Genomic DNA, 25,899 nt, shown 5'->3' on the forward strand with positions numbered 1-25,899 from the left:
ATTTAAACTATAAGTGGGTGTATCTCCCTCTTTTTTATACAAGTGATAGAATACAAATCACTAATATATGCCTAACTTTTCCTTGCAGTATGTCTTATAGATCCTTTGATGGCAGCTCATAGAGCTTTGCCACTATATAACAACCTTTTGTTACATGTACCAAAACATATTTAACCAATTTCTCCATTGCTGGACTGTTTAGATGTCTTCCAGTCTTTCACTATCACCAACAGGGCTGCTGTGAATACCCTCATTAGGTTGTTCTTCATGAGTCTGGTGCAGCAGATGCTGAGTCACCATCTGACCTCGCTGCTTCTTAGCTTCCTTGGTGCACCTAATTATCTCTTCCTGGCAACAGACTAATATGCCCATTGACCCCAGAATTCATACACAGAATTCAGAGATACCATTTCAAGAAAGACCCAGTCGAGAGGATCATGACTGAATGCCTCATTTTCTGCACAGTGGCTTCTAAAGAGTTACAGCTGGCAACTTGACCTATTTCACATGCAATCATTTAGAGGAGACTCAATGCCAAACTGGCCTCCTAGGAATGCTTATGACTCTATATGAACTTTTGGAAGGTATCTTTAATGTTTTGTGATGACAACATTCCTCATGTAAAGCAGCTCGCCCATGAATGGCGTAAAGTCCAGATACCTGTCTCTTTGAGGACTCAAAAGTTCTTCTATTGAAAATGATTGGAGGGGAAATTTGGAGAAATATATTTTCACATGCTTAAAGCAGAAACTTGAGTCTTCCCTCTCTTGCATCTTTAAAAGAAATGAATTTGACATGACATTTGTTTTTTCTTTGGAAACCATTTATTAATTAACTATGACTTATTCCATCACATGGTTCTGATTGGATTAAATTACATTCTTTTTAATAGATCCCTAGAAGGATACAGTGAGGGTGAATCCCAAGATCCTTTGTGTTCTTTTTGTTGTTGTGTTGTTGTAGAAGATTAACAACAACAAAATATTTGTGATAGTATTATACCATTTGTAGATAGGAGCAAAGCTGTTTTAGATGGTCCCCTTTTGTTCTTTATTGGCCTTTCTTAGTCAATCTAGAAATCTGATAAGCAGAAAATTTGTAAAATCCCTGTGTCATTGACACTTGGATGAATGCTGACCTTGACTGGGAATGAAGATTATATATATTTCGGAGGCCCACCATTCCTGACCTAAAGCAGGAGAAACTGAAGAAAGCTTAACACATTTAGCCAGTTGCTGTTTTGGCCTGCAAGCCAATCTAATTTCCTGAATCCAATGATCTTTCATTACTCTATAGGAAAAGAAAACAAAGACACAAACCTCACCTTATTCCAAGAAAAACATCTGGTTTACAGAGATGAGTGGAGGCTTTATGGTTGACACTAGAATGAGGCTGGAGAAATAAGTCGTGAGGTGAGCTGAGGCAGACATGTTGGACAGGAGCCCTCACAGACCATTTATATTTACAGAGAGACTTTTCTATTGAGCACCTATCTCCTCTATTTTCTGCCACCCCTTTCTTCACAGCTTAAACTGTGTTTAATTTCCCAGCCCTAGCAATCTGTCGTTCTGCTTCTTGATCTTATTGAAATCTGGAAGCAGGATCCAGGGTTTTGTATGGTCTGAGGATAACCAGGAGTCATGTTTAATGACAGTAATACTTGGGTAATGTCACTTCTAGTTAGTTTCTAATTTATTTTTAGCTTGTGAGACATGAAAAAACCTCAACCCTTTAGAATCCTTATGCTAAATTGAGTTAAGACGACAACTCTCCTTGGATTTATGAAGATTAAGAAGGGATGAAGAACATCTTCCTGGAGGATGAGCTGTGTGAACTCAGCCCTGAGGGCAGGTAGAGCCTGGAAGGGTGTGAAGAGATGGAGGCACCCACAGGAGGAAACCCAGGCACTGGCCCCCATCCCACCCAGAAGCCCACCGAGGCCTCCACAATTACTCTTCCTTTCCTCTGGCCCCAGGAATACCAGATAATCGCCAAGCTCCAGCAGCTCCAGGCAGCCTGCTGGTTTGACTCAATGAGGATTGTGTCCAATGAGCATTTTGAGGCTTGGTTTGAGGCCATGGAGCAGCTCAGTGAGAATGACAGGTGAAGCCAGGACTAGATCTGGCAACTCTAAGGGCCTGATCACCCTGATGGCCCCTGGGTCAGCAAAGGACCAGTTGTCTGAAGATGTTGGGGCACCCAAATGCTAACTCCTTTGTGGACATTGGGATGGAGACCTGAAGTGTGGCTCCTGGAGGCCTCACAGCTGCCACCCTGTCCTGTAGCTACCATCTGCCCCATGAACCGGAGCCTCCATCCCAGTTGGCCAGTAAAAGCTTCAAGGACAAACACCACCTGAAAGGCATCAAGCCTTGGAGTAAAGAGTGAGTTCTCCATCCAGGGTGGAAAAGTGTGGGCTGGCTCAGGGCTCATGGAAACTTCAGGCTAAGCATGGGCTTGGGGAGCCTGACAGTTTAGCACTCTGCTCCCAAACAAGCTTGTGACTAGAATGAGTCAGCCGATCTTTAAGCCTGTTTCTTCATCTGTGAAATGGGGTGATGCTGCATGAACTCTAAGGCAGTCAGAACCCACTGGCTCATTTAGATGGACTGAGAACTTAGCAGGGTACAGTGTTAACAGGGCATCCAGGTTGCATCCTGGGAGAGACCCCCAATGTAAGCCAACCCATCCTTCCACCAGCCTAGCTCCAGACACTGAGTCCAGTGATAGCAGCAACTCCCAATCCAGTATCCAGCTCCAGTGTGGCCCTGACTTCAGCAGCAGAGAGGCAGTTGACTCACCTCACATGCATATGGCCCACTTCTCAAGCTCTAAGGTGGAAATCCATGTGGACCATGTCCTGGAGTCTCAAGATGGCCAGGAAATGAAGGTGTCTATCCACCTCTTCTCATGTCGGCCCTCACCCTCACACTCCATCTCCTGTGCTGGTTTGGCCCTCTCCAAGTCCACAGAGGGGTCAAGGATTGTTGACACCTACAGTACTTTTAGAATCTCCTGGAGCTTCTCACACAGCCCTGAGGTGCCCCATGGCTCTAAGCCTTCTGCTGATCTAGCTGTCACCCAGTTGGAGCAGTCGACCTCTGCATCCACACGGAACTCCTCCATTGTCACATCAGCATCTGGAGGAACATCTTCCTCCTCCTCCATCAACCTCAAGGCCACTTAGAACAGCCACAAGCACCATGACACATGGCCATGCTATAAACATCATGTGGGCAACTGCTGTATCATCCATATCAGCCTGCTTGAGGACAACAAGTACAAGAAGCCAGGCATATCACTGTCCCCTGGGACCCTTCAGTGATTCAGGCAGTAGACATATAAGAAATTACATGTTTCCTCTCTGCTCTCCTGAAGCAGACTTTTTAGGAAGTGGGGAAGGACATACAGCCACCTCCAGAGGCAGGAAGAGTGTGAGTTCAATGGTTGTCAGGGCACAGGACAGTGGACATAGGGGCTGTGGCTGGCATGCTGAGTGAGGAAGGCCTGGGAAGGGCTCACTGAGGCAGCCCCTGCCAGGCCCAAGGGAGACATGTGTTTGGCTGGCCTGGGGAACAGCATAGAGGCCAGGGGGAAGAAACAGGGGTCAAGGGGAAGAGTTAGGGTCACAGAGATGCTGGGAGCTGGGTTACGTCAGACCCTGTGAGCTTCTGGATGGAGCTTGACTTTCCCATGGTGGGAGATAGGGATCACTGGAGGGTCAGAGCAGAACAGGGACAGCAGGTGACCTTTGGCCTCAAAGTGGAGGTTGGACCAGAGTGTGGAGACACTGGCCAGTAAGGGGCTGCTGTCATGACCCTGAAGGGAGGACAGGGTCAACCCCAGGATGGTGGCCATCAAGATGTAAGCAGGAGCCAGATCCTGGATGGGATGTGCAGATGGAGCTACTGAAGCTCCCACTGCACAGAGGCTGCACCAGCTGCCATGTTATATACCTGCCCTGGGCTACACTTCTCTTGTGGCAAGTGTGGCTTTACTAAGATGTCATTTGATGCTTGACCTGAGCCCTGCCTGTAGCTGGGCCATTGTGGTCAAGAAAACTTCAGTCTCAACCTTGCTGACCACAGCTGCATCCTGGATCTCAGGGCAGTCCTGGTGTGCTGTAGGTTGTTGTTCAGCCCCTCTTCCTTTCTGACATCTGGGCTTGGAATAGGTCTTGTGTTCTCTGACCTGGGATTTCACTGCTACCTAGACGTGTCCTGGAAGGGCTGGGTTGGGGCAGGGGCACTCACACCCTGAGGGCAAGCCATCTCTCATTATTGGGAGGGATGAGGTGACAGAGAGAGGCCCAGTTTTCACTCCTCAGTCCCCACCCTCTCCTGCATGGTCACTCTTTGTCCCCAGGGCCATGGAAGCCCATAACACTTCTGCAGGCAGAGGGCCCAGGGGACAGGGTTCAGACTACAGTGAAGGGATTTGGACCCACACTGGGAAACAACCTCAAGACTGAGGTATAGGTTCTTGTAGGAGATGGTGGGAGAAATGTTTGGAAGACTCCCCTCATTCCAAGGAGGTGTCCTTGGGGGAGCAAAAGAAGACTGTGAGGCACCTTTAGACCCAGCCCTGACCAGAGGTGGCTCCATGGGGTCCCTGGCAGCTGCACTCTGAGGGAGTACCTTGAGGGTCTGTCCCTTGAACCACCACAGGTGACTGACCAATAAATGGTTCCAGCCATGATCCACAAGGTCATAGAAGAACACAACCTGGATGGGGACAGAAGACTATAAGCTGGTGCAAATCATTTCAGAGGATCAAAGTAAGTTGGGGGTGAGGTGGAAAGGGCAGTGGTGGAGGAGGTAGACTGAGCACCTTGATCCCAGCCTGAAGGCCCAAAGCCCTCTGGACCCAGTGGACCTGACAGCAGAGTGGGTAGGCACCCTGTCCACAAATGAGGCTGCCCAGAGCATCCCTCAGTACCCTCAGCCTCTTCTCCCTACCTGCTCCTTCTCTCTTGTGTACACTTCCCTGGACATGACCCAGGCATTGGGATACCAAGTTCAAAGCTAACAACATTGAGGTACCCAGAGAAAATGCTTTTCACCTTGGATCGTGAGAAAGATGGCCAAGCAGAGGGCTCAACTTGAAAGACATCCTCTGGACAGGAGGTGGTGTCTGCACCTCCAAAAGCAAAAGGACTGGTGGGCACAAGCACCAAACATGCTGCAGGCCATGCCTTTATGATAGTGACAACCAGACCAAATCACCTTGAGCCTGTTTGGAGGCTCTAGGGAGCTGACTCACTATTCTAGAAAGTGGGAAATGGAAAGAATCCAGAAGAACAGCACAGACCCAGAGCTGGGCTCTGAACACTTAGGTAGGTTTCTCAAGCACCTGGGCAGGCTTCTCATCCCCAAAGGGGAGAGAAAACCAAGGTATGTGACATGGTATGTGTGTGCACAGTAAAGTTAACTGGATACTTGTCAGTGAGCTGATCAGGCTGTCCCAGCCACTAGCCCCGACAAATTAAAATGACTGCCACCATTCCTAGAAGTTGGTTCTAAATCCTCTCTTGTCTTTTGAATGGGAAATGGGAGCTGTGAGGTATGAAATAAGACAGAAGGACCCATCATAAAGAACAGGAAAGCTGAGGACTGGAGAGTTTGAGAAGGGAGATGAGTAACCACACCTCTGAGGCCAGAGCAGGAATTCAGCCAGTGTTTCTTTCTAGCTGGCTCTAGATCAGAAACAGGAGGAAAATAGGATGAAAGTGTAAATCTTTGCTGGGTGTCAGGTTCTGTATGGTCATGGAGGCCTTTAGGAACCCAGCTCAGAAGGCCTGGGACAGGGCTGCCCTTCACTAGGTGGTCATGGTCTTTTCCTGGGTAGTGCTGGATTTGGGGGCTAAGCACTGGGTTCTAGAAATCCAATTTCAGCACTAAAATCCTGAGAAGTAAAGGTGTCAGTGGGTGGGGTGGGGGAATTGATGACCTCTTATCAGCCCCATTCTGAGGTTGGCAGAGATGAGCCAGAGTCACTTTTTTTTTTTTTTTCTGGTTACTTGTCCCTTTTATTTTATTTTTTTTCCTTTACCTTTCCCACATTTTTTCTTTCTTTATTTTTTTAAATATTACACTAAAAAATATAAGAGGTCCCCATATATCCCCCCACCCCCCTCACCCCACTCCTCCCACATCAACAACCTCTTTCATCATCATGGAAAATTCATTGTACTTGGTGAATACATCACATGGATAATGGTTTGTATTGTAGTTTACACTCTCCCTCAGTCTATCCAGGGGGCCATGGCAGGACATACAATGTCCAGCATCTATCCCTGCAGCACCACCCAGGACAACTTCAACTCCTGAAAATGCCCCCACATCCTATCTCTTCTTCCCTCTCCCTACCCTCAGCAGCTACCATGACCACTCTCTCCACATCAGTGCTGCAATTTCTTCCATTACTAATCACAATAGTTCCATAGTAGAATATCACTAAGTCCACTCTAGTCCATACTCTATTCCTTCATCCTGTGGACCCTGGGATGGTTATGCCCACTCCACCTTTATATCAAGAGGGGGTTTAGATTCCACATGGATGATAGATGCAACTCTCCTGCTTGCTGTTATAGGCAATCTTGGATCCCTGGTGTGGTGGTAGACTTTCTTCACCTCCCTGTTAGCTGGCCGAGGTAAGTCCAAAATCCAGATGGTAGGAGTTCCAAGTCTGCTGAGGCTCAGGGACTGGCTGTCACTTGGACAGTCCAGAGATTCAGGTTTCCTGAGTATACACCAACCCCAGCACCAACCACAGGTCCAGTAAAAGTGACAGAAGAGGCATGTGTAAAAAGGTCACATGTGGTCCAACACCATCACACTCAGGAACACAAACTCCATAGTAGGGCCAACTGACATGGCACTGAACTTGAGTCATCTGCCATGACCATAGAACCTATGGGTTCTCTGTAGCACTCAGGAGAACCAGTACCTGGGGTTGTATCTACTTTGGCTGTCTCTGGGGTCCTGCTGAGGTGTGCATAAGTGTGACCCCTCTGATGACCTCCTGACTCTTTTTTGGAAACTCATAGCCATATAAACTCATTTGTCCTTTCCATTTCCCCCTTTTATCCAAAGTCATAAAGCAGTTTTTAACACCTGATATTACATGTAGACTGAGGTATTCTGCTGGTCTGAGTTGACCCTTTTATTCAAGGTCTTTTTCTAGTTACCCCATCAGCTGATGCTTGGTAGTAATCCCTCGGTGCCAGTGAGGCTCATCCCTGGAAATCATGTCCCACGCTAGGGGGAAGGTAATGCATTTACATGCTGAGTTTGGCTTAGAGAGTGGCCACATTTGAGCAACATGGAGGCTCTCAGTAGGTAACTTTTAGGCACCCTGCAGCTCTAGGCCTAGTTCTTATTTCAGTCACACAGGCTCATGAACATAGTCATCAGTACGAAGGGCTCATTGTTGCACCATCCTTCTTTATTCGTCTTTGCCATTGCACTTGGGTGATTGTTGCTGTTCCATTGGGGGATGTAACAGAGCTCCCCTGGCTAGGAAATTATCACTCCCTCAGTTGTCATTTTTAACTGTAACTACTATGAAAATATCCAAACATTTTTATGTACCCTGTATACATGCCCTGGAAAACTCCCTCCCAACCTTAACCCCCTATCGATAACACCCCACACCAGTGTTCCTCCCCTGCCATAGTTGAACCTCTTTGTGGTCCAAAACTTCTTCAGAAATGAAGCCTAATATATTGCCAAGTTCCATTAATAATAAAATGGAATATATTGATGGGTATCTATTGCAGTGATGAAAGGCAAAACATCAAAAACAAAGCTTTTTCATTTTTTGATACCCCAATTTATTTTTTCTTTATTTAATTTTTCTAAATTAGTATGTATTGTATATCTAACCTTTATACCCATCGCTATATTCTATTTTACTATTCTACTGGGGAAGAAGCAGAAGGGCCCCAATTTCTGAAAGGGGAAATTCTAACTGGTCCCTGGTGCCTGCCAGCCTCATGGTCCCCCTTCCCAAGTCTGCCTAGCTAAGTAGTTTTGCTGACCCCCAGGCCAGGCAGGCAATTCCCTCCCCACCAGCCAGTCTGGTCCACCCCCAGGTTCTACTGAATCCCTTGAACCTATCCTGCTGCCCCTCATGACTCTGCCCTTTGAAAGGCTGTCCTGGGCTCCTGTGACCAATCACTCACTTAGGGGAATATTGAGCTTCTCACCTGGAGCTCTTGGATGACATCTGTGACATTCCAGGGTTCCCAGCACAGCCTTCCCCGTGCTAGCCTTTTTCAGGAGTGAGAGAGGCTCTGCTCACTCCTACCCCTGTCCACCAACTCAGAAGTGGATGGAGAGACACTCTTCGCTGAGCCCATTCTTTATGTTAGATGTGAATGTTTTATTATTAAAGTCTTCTTTCAGCTACAGCCTGGGAGTTCAGGTTTCATTCTTTCATTTACTGTGTTAATTGAAATGAGGTGCCACCTCTCACATTGCTCATTCAAATAAGAAATCATGCAGAGACACCAGTTTATTTTAGAAAGGAGAAGCAAAAATAGCCAGCCACCCTTCCCTGGCTTATTGAAGCAAGCACAGCAATCTACTTTCACAGAAGAAATGTGCATTTCATTGTCAATACACCTAGAAGGAACAAAGACCACCCATAAGGAACATTGAGATTTAGATATTGAAGGTATTTCCATTTGCCAGGACCATTTTCTGACCCTGGACAGGGTAGTGAATGTCTTTCTACCACTTTGGAGGAAGACATTTTCTGCTTCTTGGCTGAGGTTTTGTTTGAGCACCAAGTAGGAACTTACAGTTTTCAAGGGCAAAATCTTGAATTACATAAGCACTACTTACAGATAAAATTAGAACACAGGTTTTAATGTGGAAAGGAAGAAGGACAGAGGAAAATTATAAGCACATGGTCCAGGGCTGGCAGAACTTTGCACCTTTAGTTCCACTTTAGAGTCCATGGTCAGATCTTTACATTAGATTTCATGCCCCTGGATCCTTATCCCTGACACCAGAATTCCTTTCCTTATGATGGGACTGGGGAGATTGGGATGCAGCTTTTCAGGCTCCAGCTGGGCCTCATTTCATAAACACTACTGCTCCCTAAGAACTAGTGCTTCCCACTGCCCTGCCATTCCTTGTGTAATTTCTTAACCCAGAAAATCCCTGGCAGGTCTTGTACTCTGTGTCAGGTTCTGGTGGCCTCTCCTCCCAGATTGGGGCCTGAGGCATTACCCATGGGCTCTGAATGCCAAGAGAAGAATATTTATTGTGACTGAGAGAAAGCACACAGTCTTTTTCATGGGTCAAGGTGAAGTCTTGGGCCATGTAGTTTGAGGTCCATCATTTTGGGAATCTCCAGTTCACACTCTCAGTTGTGTTGCTACTAATTGTCCTCAAAAGGAGTTTGGCTCTAAGCCCTTAGAGATTGCAGCCCCCTGGGATAACTGCATCCATTGTCCAAAATTTGTGCTTGGCTTTTGTCATTGGGTATGGACAACTCCTTTGGAGAGGGGTTAAAAGATAGGGCTGAGGGGCAAAGGGAATGGGACCAGGACTGATTAGCACAATCTTGCACAGACACACCTTACCACAAATTAGATTACTAAATGGCGTCCTATCCCAGTAGTGACAGGTCCTGTCCTGAGCTATGCCTGCACCCTCCCCTGACTTCTCCATGTTCAGGAACTAATGGTTTAATCCCTGGTACAATACAGAGCCCCAGAACCCTGCCCCAGCCTCCTGCCTGCCCTAGATGTGGGTCACTTCAGTCTGGTTTATCAGGGAAGTAAAACACTATACTTACATTTTAATTAGGAAATATATGTCTGTGCTAGTCCATTTTCTCTGTAAATAACAGAGTTTCCAGTTCTTTTTATTGAGCAAGCCTATAAGTAAGGAAAATCTGGTAACAACATCCACCACTAATGTCCAGATTGTCGTCCCAAAATACTGTTGTCCATGAAAACATAAGAGGGCACAGGAGGCATGTGTGAGTCCAGGTCTTGGCCAGGAAGTGTGTGAGAGGAACCTGACAATCATGGCATATTGGAGAGCATGGAAGGCACCAAAGCCCTAAGCACTGGAGTCAAAACATGACAGGAGCCAACTGGGAGGCCTTCAGGCCAAATCTAGGACAAGTTTGGTATTATAATAGCCAAAAAGTACAAGCAACTCAAATGCCCATCAAATGACAAAGGGACAGAGAAAACATGGTCTATCCATTCAAGGAGATATTATCAGCCATAAAATGTAATAAAGTACAGATATATGATAGAAGGTGAGGGGCCTGAAGAACATTATGCTAAGTGAAAGAAACTGTACACTAGAGACCACTTATAGGATTCCATTTATATGAAGGATCCACAATAGGCAAATACAAACAGAAGATAGATTAATGTTTGCGAGGGGCTGGGTTAAGGATGGTTGGGGGGAAGTGACTGCTACTGAATCCAGGATTTCATTTGGAATTGATGAAAATATTTTGGGATTAGATAGTGGTTATAGTTTTACAGCCTTATGAATATACTAAAAAGCACTGAGTATAGCACTTTCACAGGCTGAAGTTATACCATGTTAACTATAGCTCAATAAAAAAAAATGTTAAGTCAATACTCGAAATCCATAATGTTGTTTGCCTTTAGTGGGGCCTGGACAGCTTGTGAAATACACAAACACCTGCATATTCACTGATGATCTTAGGAAAGCTCAGGAGCTTTCAGAGACTAGAGGAATTGGTGGGGGGTGGGGGGAAGTGGTCAGGTGATTTGCTGCATGCCTGGCTCTGGCCTTTCCCCTTGAACAAATCTGTCCATATCTCCCTCCCCACCCTGACTGGCCCCTGGAAATGGCTTCTCTCCTCATATATTTTTTGAGGAGCTCAGAGAGAGTCTTCTCATTACCCTGCACTTCTATGCAAGCTGTTTGATGTCCTGAGTCTGGCACAGGTAAGAAGTCTTTGTGGGAACATATAAAACTGCAGGTGCTGACACTACTCAAGCACTGCTGTACTGGTTGGTAAACTGCCAAGGACTTGAGACCCCCAAGCACTACCTGGGTCTCAATGCCTTGGCAGTTTACCAACCAGTACAGCAGTGCTTTAGCAGTGTCAGCACCTGCGGTTTTTACAAAACTCCCTGGCCCTTTCTTTGGGGCCTCAGGATCTCCTTATGATCTGGCACCTAAAGGGTTCATGCTTCATGGCAGGAGGCCTCAGGACCCTGACCAAGACTGGTTTTCTTTCTCTTGACAAACTGCCAGAGTAGCACTGCAGGTGCTCCTCCCTCCCCCATCCTGACTACCTCAAAACTAATCTTGTAGCTGTGGGACTGCAGAGAAAAGTCATTCAGAATAGAGGAAAGCAAAGGAAAAAAAACCTCTCACACTCTAACAATTCTAATAAATATCATACTCACCCCCAATCTTCCCGTCCCAGGTCCCCCTTACTCAAGACTTTGGTTTGCCCTGGGGCTGAGAGGCCCCTCACCAGGCAATTCCCTCTCTGACTCTTCCTCTCCTCCAGTCTTCCAGAACTCCAGGTGGCCTCATTACAACCCCTTGACTGTCAGGGAAAAAGCATGGCCGTAAGCTCCCTCTGCTGGTCAAAGCAGATCAGCATTTTCCTGCTCCTTGTCTAGGAGCCACCAAGGCCTCCTGGGGTTGGTGAGTGGCTTTTTGCTTAATGGCCCCAGGAGATGGGCCCTGTGTGGCCAAGAAAGGGAGGGGAGGTAACAGGAGAGGAGCTTCTCATGAGCAGGTGGAAGAAAAAGCAGTTGTATGTGTGTGGAGGTGGAGTCAGTGGTCTATAGGGTGGGGTCAGTGACAGATGCCCTGAGACTGTTCAAGGGTTGTGGAAAGAAACAATGACCACTTCCACTGTAAAAACACTCAAATGTAACATGTTTAAGTAAGTAAAGGGAGGACATGTCAAATGAACATGCTTGCTAGCTGAAGTGATGAGGGAGCAGAACCTAGGTGTAAGCTGAGAAAGTCAGACAACACAGAGAGAGCAGAGCTGAGGCCCAGAGAGCAAAGGTATATAGAGATAGGGAGAAGTGTGGGGGCTGTGTGTCTCTTCATAAATAACCTGGGCTGTGTGTGTCAATGAAAAGCTGCACCTTTCATAACCATCCAACCACTACAGTCCCAGGAAGCCAACTAACAATGTAAGATCTATAGACTTTAAATATTTGGAGAAAATGCAAACTGAATATGCTAATTCAAGCCTACCTGGAATGTGGGAAATAAGTGTTAACTCGAGCTTATCAAGAACTCAAACAAAGGAGCATTTGACTCTTTCTCTGTATAAAAAGAACCTGAAAATCTTATTTGGGGTTTAGGTTTTTGAACAGAGAAGCTCCCAAGCTTGGCCAGTCATAAATAAATTCTTTTTTCCTTCCCAAAATTATTACTGAGTCCTGGCCTTCCATATGCAATTATTGAACCTCTCAATTTCCACAATATCTGGGGGCTCATCCAGGATTGTAATGTAAGGCCAGAGATGGGAGCACTTCACTACCCTACCAATATCTCTGAGGAAGCCAGGGGGACTCAGGTAGACCCCAAATCTGGGCACCCCTGAACACTTTTCAGTCCAGAAAGAGGACATTTTGGTTCCACTGGAATCTTCCCAGCAAGAATTGGATGCAGCAGAAAGTCTAAAAAGATGCTGGGAATGAAAAATCACACCACAGGTAAGACTTCCCTGGGGGGGCATAGTGTCAGGAAAACCTAACTTTAAATGTTAGAAAGGGAGCCCAATCACCTCCCAAGAGGACCTCAGTACCTCCAGAAATTCAGGGGGAAGCAATCTTCTCCAGGTCTGAAAGGAAAGAAAAAAACAACAACCCTGATGTTTAGGTTCAGCTAACTGTGGTTAGCATCTGGTTCTGCCTTCACTAAAATAGTGGAGGTTTGAGTACAGTGGGAAAAAAAATTGATGGGCTTAAGTGTTAATGCATCTTGAAAATTGGTCTGGATTTGGAAAATTTTGGTTACAGGAAAATGAATTGGCTTTTGTAGTGAGGCTTGATCTGAGTGTAAGGTTAAACAGTGAAAAAAGTTTATCCAGAGTATTTGTTTTGGCACTGAATTGCAAATGAACTTGCTTTGTAAACAGCAAGGTTGAACAGAGAGTCCTGTTAAAAATTTGGTTTTGAAAATTCCCCCTCCCTAGGGTTACAATAATTAATGTGCTATAGCTCAGAGTAAAAATTTTAAGTCAGATTAATTGACTTTGTGCTTCTGTGTGTTTTCATGCCTCTGGATGATAATGTTGGATTGTGTAACTGTATGAAATACTAAACTTTTGTTAAGCCAGAGCCCTCCCTTGCCATTGGCAAAGGAGTGAAATGATTGTTTTATGGGTGAAAAAAAAACAAAACACGGAGTCTGAATGTCTGTGTACTTTGTTCTCTTGCCTCTGAGTCCATCCCATTTGCGAGGGCTCAGGGATCATCCATGTCCATGCCATGGATCCAAGTTTATTGAGGCTGGCCCCAGTCAGGATAGCTGATAAGGCAGTGGCTTGGATCATGGCCCTGCCAGGGTGGGGTTCCCCCAGGAAGGTGCCAAGCCTAGAAGGTTTTTTAAGCCATTTTAGCTGCCTGGAACTTGCTGCCATTACCTTCTCCCTCCTCCTCCCTTAAGGGGGGTGCATGACAGGGGCAGAATGCTGGGGGGCTTACTCCTCCTGCAATTCTGTGTCTTTGTAAGCCATATTCCCATCTGATCATGCCTAGCTGTCTGGGGGTGGGGGTAAGAGCTTACCTCTCCCAGCCAGTCCAAGCAGAGCCAGGATGAAAGCAATAAAAGTTCCTTTGCCATAGTGTTGCAGTCAAAATACATTTGCACAATTGACTTCTGCCCAGGTTCTGCCTTTCTGAATCTTTCTTTGCATGTCTCTGTAAAAATGCTTTGAAATGTTTTAAAAACTGTAGAATTGGTAAAGTACCTCCTTTGTCTAAAACAAAACAAAACAAAACAAAACAAAAACTATTGTTTAGAACAATAAACCTCTAATCACTTAATAACCCTTTTAATGGTTTCGCTGGTAAGCTGCCAAACAATAAAGTCATAAAAACTGCAAGGAAAAAAAAAAAAACAGATAAATCTGAGGCCCAGAAACCTCATATAGTGTCTCCTGTAAAATATGAGGAAATAAACCTTAAACTTCTCAGTTTAAACTCAGTTGTGCCTATAAAGAATGTGAATAGTAATCAAAATAAAACCCCATGTGCCATCAATTAAAGTCAAAGAGTTCCTTGAAATGCTAAAGGTATAAATTCTTCTATTTTAATTTGCGCATAACCTTGTGTTTAACTTTGAAATCTATGTTTAACTTCTCTCAGTTTGCTTGTGCCTAGGAAATCATGGTGAAAAGTAACCTAGAAATGAGTTTTTAAATGCCAATACTGTCTTGCTGGTAAATTTAATGCATAACACGTGAATGAAATTTATTCAGTTCCTAGAAAAGCAGAAAAACTTCACAAGTTTGTTACTGATAAAATTCTTGTGGCTTAATTAATAAAGGTACTCAATTCATCTTAAGGTAAAAACTTACTAGAAACTGTAACTAAAAATTAAAATCATTGTATAAATACCTTTATATATAGATGTATAAATTTATAACTGAAACTATTACAGCAGAGTAAATATAGCCTAAATTTCAGCTATTGTAATGGTAATTATTACTCAAACTTGTCTTATAGTTATTTTATAACTAATTTAACTCTTAAACTTCAAATATTGTACTAGTAATTATAAACCACATTTGCCTTTGCTTACAGTTCCTGTGGGTCTGGCCCACCCCTTAACAATTCAACTTAATAATTGAACTTTAGGAAACTTATAGTAACATTTAAAAGCAAAAAAGTTTATGCATATCACTTTTGTGTCATTCTAAATATTTTTGGTCTTCTCATTTTCTCTTTACCCTTTTAAAGGGAAAGCTGTATTTTTCCTTGACCTTTCCCAATAATATAAATTAATTCTGATTGGTCATTTCCACCAGGAATCAGAAATAACTATTGCCAGGTTTTCCAAAAGTAAGCAACCCCCATTGTTCAAACTGTCTCAGAAAAAGTGAGTCAGAGCTACCCAGTTTCTTTTTCAGTCTAAGCAAAAGCCCCAAATGCTTGCCAGTTTCCCTCCAAACAACAATATAACCAGGAAAACCAGTGAGAAGACTGTACTCTGGATTAACAAGCAAAAAAAAAAAAAAGTTTTAAACAACTAAGTAGTGCTTCTGTATCAAACTATTCATGTCTGCCTATTTGCTCAAATTGTTAAAATTAAATATGCCGTCATATAAATAATATATATTCCTAAAACCCAAATTAAACTAAGCAATATAAAAAAATCATATAGAAATATTAATTAATTGTTTTATACTCCAAAGCCTAGAAGTCAGTATGCTTTTAAAGTTATTCATGGTTTTAAAACTATCAAAAACAAAAGGTTTTAAGCCCCTGTAAAAAAGAAAAACAACATTCTTTTTTAAACAATAACAATTTCAACTTGTTTAACTTAAATATTATCTCTTTGGTTTATGGGATACCAGGTTAATAAATTAACATTATGTGTATTGAATGTTTAAAATAATAAAAGCTGTAAGTTTGTGTTTAATAAAATTAAATTAAATATAGGGCTGCTCTCTCTTAAATGCATAAAGTAAATTCCATTGGTTACTTATTATAAGCTAAAGTAAATTTGCCAGTTTGTAATTGTGGTCAATTACAAAGAGTTTGTAAAAACATCTTCCAAACTGAAGCATTTAAGTGGCTCTAGTTCTAAGGAGCTATTATTAACTAGAAACCTGGATTAATATTAATAGCAAAAAGTAACTTCATAGCAATGAAACTTGTCTAAAAGTCACCTCAATGTACATATTCAAGTGGTAGTAATAAAGGTTACCTTGATTCCATTGGGAATATTCTGTTTTCATTTTAACAGTGAAAAATAATTTTACCTTTACTGCTAAAGTAAAATATTTGCTAATCTTCATGATAAAAGTGTAAAAATAAAAAGCAAAATACTATAAAAGTTAAGTTCATTTAATATGTAACACATTGCATTGAAAATGTTTCAAAGGTACATAAAAATCAAGAAATGAACTTCAGCATTGTCAAACTCTCCTTTGCATTAAACAGACCTTGAATACATTGCAGGTTGCCTCTCCATATGAGTTATTGGCTAGTTTGGTCACTGATCTTTAAACCAATAAAAATATCTACTACCTCTCTGGTCATGCTCCTGAAGTGAATGGAAACTCTTTGCAGTCTTGAGCTCCTGAAGCAGCAAACAGTGGCTAAGTACAGTCAAATGTACAATAATATCATCTTCAGACTGGCAACAGGCTGGTAAAAATCTACTTAATTTCTCTCTAGGATCAATGGTGCTGCAACTTTTGTGAAGAACATATTAAGTGGAGCAATAAATACCAGAATACTGTAAGTAGAACTTAAACACAGTTGGCATTATGGCCTGCTCCCATGGACAGATAACATGTAAAGTATTACAAACCTGAAACTTAAGACTATTAATTGCAACTCAAAACCCTTATGCCTTAAGTAATACATTAATATTAAGTGCTCTACCTGCATCCTGTTCTAAATATATGCCTGATAATTATAGTGTTATCTTTTCTATTCTAAATCATGTATAGAAGTACATTAAACATGTTAAAAATCCTGGCAAACTTAATTTTCTGAGTAGTTAATAACATGTCTATAAAGTAAAAATAGCCATCTTGGCTAAAAACAGTGGGGTCAACAGCCCTTTTAATCTAAGGGCCACCAAACTAGCTTGGGGACAACCTCTCACAGTCTTCACCCCATACTGGGTAAAGAATGTACTTAAGACCAGGGGCTGGGTGGCAGACTTGGCCCAGTGGTTAAGGTGTCCATCTACCACATGGGAGGTCCATAGTTCAAACCCTGGGCCTCCTTGACCCATGTGGAGCTGGTCCATGCACAGTGCTAATGCGCATAAGGAGTGCTATCCATGCAGGGGTGTCCCCCGCATAGAGGAGCCCCACACGCAAGGAGTGCACCCCATAAGGAGAGCCGCCCAGTGCGAAAGAAAGTGCAGCCTGCTCAGGAATGGTGCCACACACACGGATAGCTGACACAACAAGATGATGCAACCAAAAGAAACACAGATTCCTGTGCTGCTGACAACAACAGAAGCAGACAAAGAAGATACAGCAAATAGACACAGAGAACAGACAATTGGGGTGGGAGGGAGGGGAGAGAAATAAATAAATAAATCTTAAAAAAAAAGACCAGGGGCCACCAGTGGCTTACAGGTAACCAGTTAATTAACACTAGGCTCAATCACTCTAGTACTCTACTGTGTAACAAAAATGAAGCTTGCTTACTAACAGTGGGTCACCTATTAAACAGTCAAAATTACCAGGAATTATTCAATTAAAGTGAAAATGCAAAAACCTTTACTCTGTAGTTCTGATTATTCCCACAGCTAAAAGCAAAAAAAAAATTCCAACTTGGTTCACTAATCCTGAATGAGACCAGCTGCCTAAAATAGTGCCAGTTCACCAGAAGCACCTAACAAAACACATGAGTGCCAATCATTAAACAGCCTGGAATTCATCTTCAGAACTAAGCTAACTACCTAATAACATTATCTATTACAATTTCCCTCTGGGGGTTAACCAAGAACATAAAATAACTATATATATATACTGTTCCCCACCAACTTTAAAAAAATAAAGGGTGCCATCTTTTCTACCTCTGCAATCCAGTGTCCTCTTAAAAAAACAACCACCATGTATTCCAAAATTCTAATTAAATTTATTTCTTGCAAAATGAACATCTTATTAACCAGGTGAAAATATCATCCAATTTCATACAGAATGCCAGATCCATCTTCCTCCAGTCAAAATAAAATAAAGTTTTTACACCTTGTCAGTTAGGGACTACAATCCTATGGCCAGCAGGAAGTAGCTACAGAAAAAGAATCATCTCCTTTCAGCACCCCTTTAAGATTAAAGATGTAAACTCTCTAAAAATAAAAATAAAAATTAATAAATGGATCTCAAGACTGGCAAGAAATCCATGTAAGCACTGGCAACCCCCAGGATGGCTGCTGGAGGGGACCCCACCCCAGGATTCTAATTCTGCTGTCCAGAATGAAAACTTCTTCTGGGAACAGAAAGAGACCCCAAATGTTGTCCAGGGGCTTTGTCCTGAAGCCCTCACTGAAAAATTGATGAATGGGGTAATCAATCAAAACAACAACGAGCCACCACCTCATAACTCCAACAACAATTATGCCAAAGCTTAACAAGTTAAACTGGCATAAAGGGGAGAATGATATGAGCCATGGGTGGGGGCTGTGTGTCTCTTTGTAAATAACCTGGGCTGTGTGTGTCAGACAATGAAAAACGTGCTTTTTGTAACCATGCCAGCCACTCCAGTCCCGGGAAGCCAATTAACAATGTAAGCTCTATAGACTTTAAATATTCATGGAAAATGCAAACTGAATATGTTAATTCAAGCCTACCTGGAATGTGGGAAGTAAGTGTTAACTCAAGCTTATTGAGAACTCAAACAAAGGAGCATTTGGCTCTTCCTACATATAAAAAGAACCCAAAAATCTTATTTGGGTCTTTGGTTTTTGGACAGAGAAACTCCCTAGCTGGAAAGGTTGAAAATAAATTTTTTTCCTTCCCAAAATTATTACTGAGTCCTGGACTTCCATATGCAATTATTGAACCTCTCGATTTCCACAATACTAAGACTGGGTGTGGGGAGAGAGGAGGTGAGCTGGGGCTCATGGGAGAAAGAAAGAGAGAGCAGCCAGGCACCAGTCCCCTCATCCCACTGTCCTCTGCTCTATACCTACCCCATGGCTATAAGAACTAATCTGCTTGGGACCCTGCTTCTTGCAACCCAATTACTCAACAATACAGACTTGGCCAAGAGCAGTTGTGCAGGGACTGTTAGAACCTTGTTAGAACCCAGGCTCACAGGTGCATGGGCTTTCCAGGTGATCTTATCTGTGTGTCGCCTGAAAGCCTTTGCTGACAATAAAACCACAGTGGCTTTTGAGGCTCAGGAGAAGTGATCCAAAGGATGCCTGCATCCTGGAAGTACCCAGGGTCTCTACAACAGTCCTAGTGCCATGTCTGAACCTGGATGTAAGATGCATGAGCTTAGGGCCCAGAAGAACAACTACTCCTGGCTTTCCACTTCCTGAGATTTAGACAGTTCTTTGAAATGTCATCACACTTGTCCTCATCCACTATATGTCTATCCTTGTCTGGATCCCTGGAAAACAGTGAGGCTGTTGGCACTGAGATGAGCTTCCTCCTTGGTGAGTGTGACCTAATATGATCCTCAAATAACCAGAATCCCTGAATGCCAGTGCTGGAAGGATTTCCTTGCCCTCTATCCCTAATATGATCCTTGTACTCCAAGAATTACTGATAGTCAGCACTGGAATTTTACCTTGTCCTTCATCCATCTGGGGTAAGGAATGTCCCCCAGAACATCCTGCTGAGCACAGCTCACATGTCACCTCTTCAAGGAAGTCTACCCTGGTGTTCCCTAAGCAGAATAAATAGTTTCCTCCTCCAAGTTCCCATTTACTAAATTCATGAACTTGAGTCACAGATAGTTGTTTTCCTATTGTCCCTCCTTCCTGTGGATTTCCAAGGGGTACTCATGTTTTATCCATTCAAATACCTCCTAGCCCTTCTGTGCACCAGGCACCATCTGGGCTCTGGGATTCAGAGCTGCATGAGACTGGATCTGGTCCTTGCAGAGCTTAGAAGCAATTGGGGAGAGATGCTGATGGATGATTGCAGGAAGAGTTCTGAGTGAGGTGTCTGCCACATGCAGGAGGCAGAACCAGGCCTTGACAGCCATCCTGCACTGGTGCAGAGGAGCCTGCATGGAGCAGGAGCTCAGCCATCCCTCACTGAGTGCAATTGAGGAGGCTTAACAGCATGGTGGCCCTAGCTCTTGCTTAGGGAAACTGAGATGCAAGTTAGTGGCAGGGATCTGACTAGAACCCAGTGCTCCTGATCCCCAGTCTATTGTTGCTTGTTCAGGATTGATATCAGTAAGACAATTAATGGCTAAAACTTTCATTCATCATTCCCTCATTTCTTTATTCTTTACAGGGCCCTAACATGTTACAGCCTAGAGACGGGGAGCAAAACCTGAGAGGGCACTTTCTCCATGGTGCTGACAGCTTAGGGAGTGGGGGTTTTGATTGCATTATGGGAACTTTTGGTTAGGGCACTTGATTAGCTCACTTTAGAGCCTTTACTTCAACTACCTCAGTGAAGTGTGACCCAGGTTGAATATCCACCCTCTTGCTGGGGTCTTATATAAATAGATAACTGGAAACAGAAACAGAAAAATATGGATGCTGTTTTTGCTCTGTCATGTGAAAGAGGACTCCAGCACCAACTACAGCTGAAAGAAAAGCCAAGAGAAACCCCTAGAGGCTGAGAGAAATACCAGAGGCTGGAATCAGTTGAGCAGGCCTGAAGTGAGGAGAAGCTACAACCTAGCTTTGCCATGTGACACAAGCACAGGATTGACCAGGAGATGACCCTTGATGAGAAGGCATCTCTGACAATGCCTTGATTTGGACATTTTAGCAGGTTTTGAACTGTAAGCTTTTACCCTAGTAAATCCCCATTATAAATGCCAATAGACTTTTTGTGTCTATGTATTGGCAGGCTTGGCATACTAAAATAAAAGGATTCCTAACAAATAGTAAATGAGAAATTAAAAGCTCATGTGATTTCTATGTTTTATATGTTTCTGTGTTTTCATTTCTGACTCATGGCTGGAATATTTTAAACTGAAGCTCTAAACTCTGTATTTGCATCTGTCTGTATGTTTGAGATATGAGTTTCCTGCCTCTGGAGAGTAATACCAAATTAACTTATAACATCCCTTAAAAAGCTATATTCTAATTTGCTAGAAGACAAATGCTTATATATAGGTTAATCTCATAACCTTAGCAATTAAGCAAACCAAACTTCTAATATTTCCAAAGAAAAAAGAATGTGTGCAAAACTATATCAAAATTTAAAAACAAATCCAATCAACATAATTCAGATAAACCTCTCACAAATGGGATTAATTAACTCAATAAATAAAATTAGCTATGTCTTCTGTAATGGTATGTTTAATATAAGCATATATATTTTTTCTACTAGGGTATGTTCTTCTTAAATTCATGTAGGTTTTCTAATCAAAAAAGCTAACATTATATTTATGAACTCTTTAAGATGATGAAAAATATAAGTCTACAATTACACAAATTGAGTTAGTATTCTGACAAACTTTTTCTTTTGAGTAATTGTGTTTTGTAAGCTGCTGGTCTTAAGAAAGTTTCCAAGATATTTTTGGTAATTTAAATATGCAAGTTATACAGGATGTAAAACAGCTGTGTTTAACAAAACACAGCTGTTATACATGTATAACATGTATAACATGTTTGTGTATAACAAAACAGGATGTGTTTTGTTAAGGGAAAATAGAAGTTTTGTCCTAAAGTAAAATGACTGGTTGTTGCTGAGTGAGAAATAGCAATGTGCAGGAGAAAATCTGTAGAGTAAAGAAACTTGTAGAAGGTTTGTGGAAAAGAAATTTAATTGTCATGCTCAAGGTGGTTCAGATTTGAGAGGTTTATGAGATTTTTAAGAGTTCTTATTAGATATTATCCTAATACAAAATTAGAATTTGTTTTTATCTTTGTTAAAATAAGAGTCTTCTTCATTTGTTAGCCTGCTAAGAGTTTTTAAATGGTTACCTTAACCTTCTGAGTAATCTGCCTAGAAGGCAAATATTCTAAATCAAAACAGAATAATGCTCTGTGCTTTATATTGACCATATAATAGTTAATTGTTTTAGAAAATATACCTTCTCACTTTTAAAAGAACTCAGGCTTTGAACCTTTGTTTATTGATGCAGTTAGTGAGATCTGCCTGAGACCTGCATAAGCATAACCTCTGCAATGACCTTTGAAATGTACTTTGAATCTCTTAGTTATGAAACTCTTTTGTATTCAATGTTTTCCACTTTTGGTCAAGGTCTTTTTCCAAATATATCACTGAAGGCTCCTGGTCATCCTTTGGTGCCAGGGAGGCTCATCCCTGGGAGTCTTGTCTCACATTGTTGGAATGGTAGTAAATCCAGGCACTATAGGCAAGGCATACACCCTTGTGAAATCAACAACCCTTGGCAGGTCCTACTTTGGGATATATGATCATCTATTTCCACAGACATAACAAAGAATCATTTATAATTTCCTTACTCATGATACCTCTACCCATTTTATCTGAACCTATACTTATCAACACCCCCATTAAAGATCTGTCTCAGGGATTTAGATCTTCAGTCTCTTCCTGTGTTGTTTAAGCAGAGTTGTGGCCAACACCTATTCTCCAGTTCCCTGGACTTGCCCAGATCAACTAAGAAAATAATGGTAGACAAGTCCCATTCCAAAAAACAAAGAATATCTACAACTGCAAGCAAAATAATTCCTTCCATTTGCCCCATAATAACTAAATCCCTCTCCATCTGAAGCACTCAGAATCCCAAATTCTTCAAGATTGATCAACAGAAAAACAAAGGGTGAGTGTAACCACAGAACAAATATTTATTATTATTGTTTTATTATCATGTGGTAATGAAAGAAAATTTAACCTTGATATAAACAGCAGTTATCAGATGTTCCAAGGGGAGGGGAATGGATGAATAAATAGTTGGAACATGGGACATTTGTAGGACATTGGAATTTTTCTGTATGATACTGCAATGACAAATACATTACACAATACATTTGTCAAAGCCTATAAAACTGTACAGCATAACATGTAAACCATAATGTAATCTACAGACCTTGGTTAGTAGCAATGCTTCAATATTGGTTCATCAATTGTAACAAATGTCTCACACTAATGTAAGATGCTAATAATAGGGGAAAATATGTGTGTGGATGAGGGGGTTTTTATGTGAATCTGTTATAATTTGATGTAATTTTCCTGTAATCTAAAACTTTTCTAAAGATAAAGTTTATTGTAATTTATTTTAAAAATTTATGAAAAATAATTAAGGTATTTCTTATAATGATATAACTTCTCTATTAATTCTGAAATATTTTACTGTCACTTTGTTTATATAGAGAACTGTATTATTCAGCCAAAGGGATGCTGATGCAAAGTACCAGAAATCTGCTGGCTTTTATAAAGGGTATTTATTTGGGATAAAAGCTTATAGTCACAAAGCCCTAAAGAGCCCAAATGAAGTTTACTTCCTTACCAAACTCTGTTGCCACATGTTGAAACAAGATGGCAGGCTTGCCACCTTGTGAGGGATTAGCCTTTCTCTTCCCTCTTGAGGCTTCATGTGTCCAGCTTCTTCTGATCTCAACTGTAGGCTGGCATAGGGCTCATCTCTCTCCCCAGGGCTCATTTCTTTCCAGGCCCAGCTGCTCTATTCTCTTCACAGAGACAACTGTGAACCTTCAGGTGGATGGTTCGTCTGTCTTCCCAGGATCTCTGCAGTGTCTATGGACACTCTTCCTCTCTGTGTCTTCTTCTGTGTATCTACTTCTGTGTGAGAGTCTGTTCTATCAGCCCACCAAGGGGCCAGGAGTCAACCCTGCACACCCTAATGATGTGGTTGAATCTGCGGTCACCCCTCGGGCTGAAGTGTGGTTTGCTGGCCTGGCGGGGGAGCAGCCGCGGCAGGCCAAGCCGCTGCCCCCATAATAGGGTGGCTGGTCGGACTCACCGCCACCGCTGAAGGAAGCTCGGCATGGGCGCAGAGTGCCCTCGGGTCTCCCCTTCTCGGCAGCCATGCTTCCGCGGCCGCCCCTCCTCCCGGATGGCGCCACCCAATGCCTGTGGGGCGGCACCCTTCTTCTTCTTTCTCCCTGCGCAGGCGCAGGGCAGAAAATTCCAGTCTGCCCTTTTCCCCTCCCCCGACAGCAGCAACAGCCAGGCGTGGGCGAAAAAATCCAGTCTGCCCTTTTCCCTTCCCCCGACAGCAGCAACAGCCAGGCGTGGGCGAAAAAATCCAGTCTGCCCTCCACCCCAGCAACAGCAGTCACCAATCCCTAAACCCTGCCCCTTCCCCCAGCAACAGCGATAGCCAATCCCTAACCACCACCCCTCCCCTGTCCAGTACCGCCCACTGACCTTTCGCCGGCAACCAATCAGAACAGGGCGTGGCTTCGACCAATCAGCCTTCCCCAGCCCCTATAAAACTGTTGCCTCTCCCTCAGTAAAGTGGACTTGTGTGTTTACCTTGTCTCCACAGTAGTTCTTCTGCCGTGCGCCCTCCAGTCCTGAGAGCCCCCGACAAGGGCCTGGCCTCCCTTGTCCCCAGTTCATCGCCTGCTTCTCCGGGCGACCCCTTCGTCGCCTGCTTCTCCGGGCGACCCCTTCGTCGCCGGCCCCGTCACCCAAACCGCGCAACCCCTTGTGAGACCGATCCCTCGTCTGCTGCCAGACCGACCCCTCGTCCCAAGTGGGACCGACCCCTCGTCCCAAGTGGGACCGACCCCTCGTCCCAAGCGGGACCGACCCCTCGTCCAGAGCTGGACCGACCCCTCGTCCGCAGCCAGACCCCACCTCTACCGACCGAGCAAGCTGCTGCAGAATCAAAGCCCTAATCTTGATTTAATCAAGTGAATGTAAAGCCTTTAAATTGAAATCAATCTAAGTGCATCATTCTCAGAGAAACAGACCAGTTTCAAAACATGATTAGTATCTCTTTTTAAATTCATTAGTATCAAACTGAGACAGTAGTCATGTCACAGTGACCCATGATCCTCTTCAAGAAATCGTTCAAACCTGACCATTTTGAAATTTTGCCTTTCCAATATCAACTCATTTTTTTTCTGAGAGATTTCTTTAATATCTTTCCACATAATATATTATTTTATTAACTATGCAACATTAACAATAAGCATTAATATCAATAACATTTTACAATTATTGCATAGCTATTAACCAAGTAATACTAATAAATTTGTATAAGCTAGGGCTAAATTAAGGATTTTGTATTATTATCTCATTTAATTGTCTCACATTTGTCTAAGATCAAATGTGGTATAATTGTGACACTTGAACACAGATATGCTGATATCAGAGTTGTCTTTTAATGACTGCAAAATGCTGCCTCCTTATTAATTTGAAATATTTTTGTCATGTAGATAAATTCTGGTGCTCATATATTCCAAATTACTTATGCATTGAAGATATGTGAAGCAATCATTATGCTATATTCCTGAAATTAGAATTGTTTAATAAAATCTTTTCAAAATATGTTGGAAAGTATAACTACAGAAGGTCAAACAGAGGAAAAATCACATTAGGACAAAATTATTGATCATATCAAAAGTGATTATACTCATTTTAATAGGTTTTTATCAAATTTAAATGTTAAATACTGCTATAAAATTTTGAATTAAAAATAGTTGATAAACAAGAGAGATGTGATTATGTTATTTCTTATTGTTAATTATCTTCATGTATCTTATTCCTGGATTTTATATTTTGCCCTTTTAAAATATTTCATTCGATGCCAAAACACAGATTAAATGTAAGGAAAATCTAACTTTCATTAATTTAATTATATATTTTAATATGCTTAATATTAGTGTTTTATCAAATCAAAACTGGTGGTATATCTGGACAATATCATTGTGGTCATCATGAAAATATAAACCCAATCCTCAAAATTAAAATTCCTCAGTCTATTTTCCTGTGCACATAAATATTGCTAAATAATCAAATTTATAAGTATTGAACTAATTAATTTATGTATCTATGAAATTTGTCTGGATGTCATTTAAATATATTTGACACATTTATATCAAGTTAAGTATTTATGGCATTATA

At 42.4% G+C, this 25,899-nt stretch overlaps 1 protein-coding gene across 1 annotated transcript in view; it reads left to right on the top strand.

Moving 5' to 3' along the window:
- The window catches only part of LOC131277451 (TANK-binding kinase 1-binding protein 1-like), a 158,668-nt gene extending 133,182 nt beyond the window's left edge, over positions 1-25,486 (top strand). The window contains exon 3 of the mRNA XM_058292497.2: positions 24,314-25,486. Coding sequence (XP_058148480.1) covers positions 24,314-24,668 — 355 coding nt within the window. The 3' untranslated portion in view covers positions 24,669-25,486. The remainder of the gene's footprint in view (positions 1-24,313) is intronic.
- Positions 25,487-25,899: the final 413 nt, after the last annotated feature.

This window comes from Dasypus novemcinctus, unplaced genomic scaffold (assembly GCF_030445035.2).
Source record: "Dasypus novemcinctus isolate mDasNov1 unplaced genomic scaffold, mDasNov1.1.hap2 H_1, whole genome shotgun sequence".
Taxonomy (NCBI): Eukaryota; Metazoa; Chordata; class Mammalia; order Cingulata; family Dasypodidae; genus Dasypus; species Dasypus novemcinctus.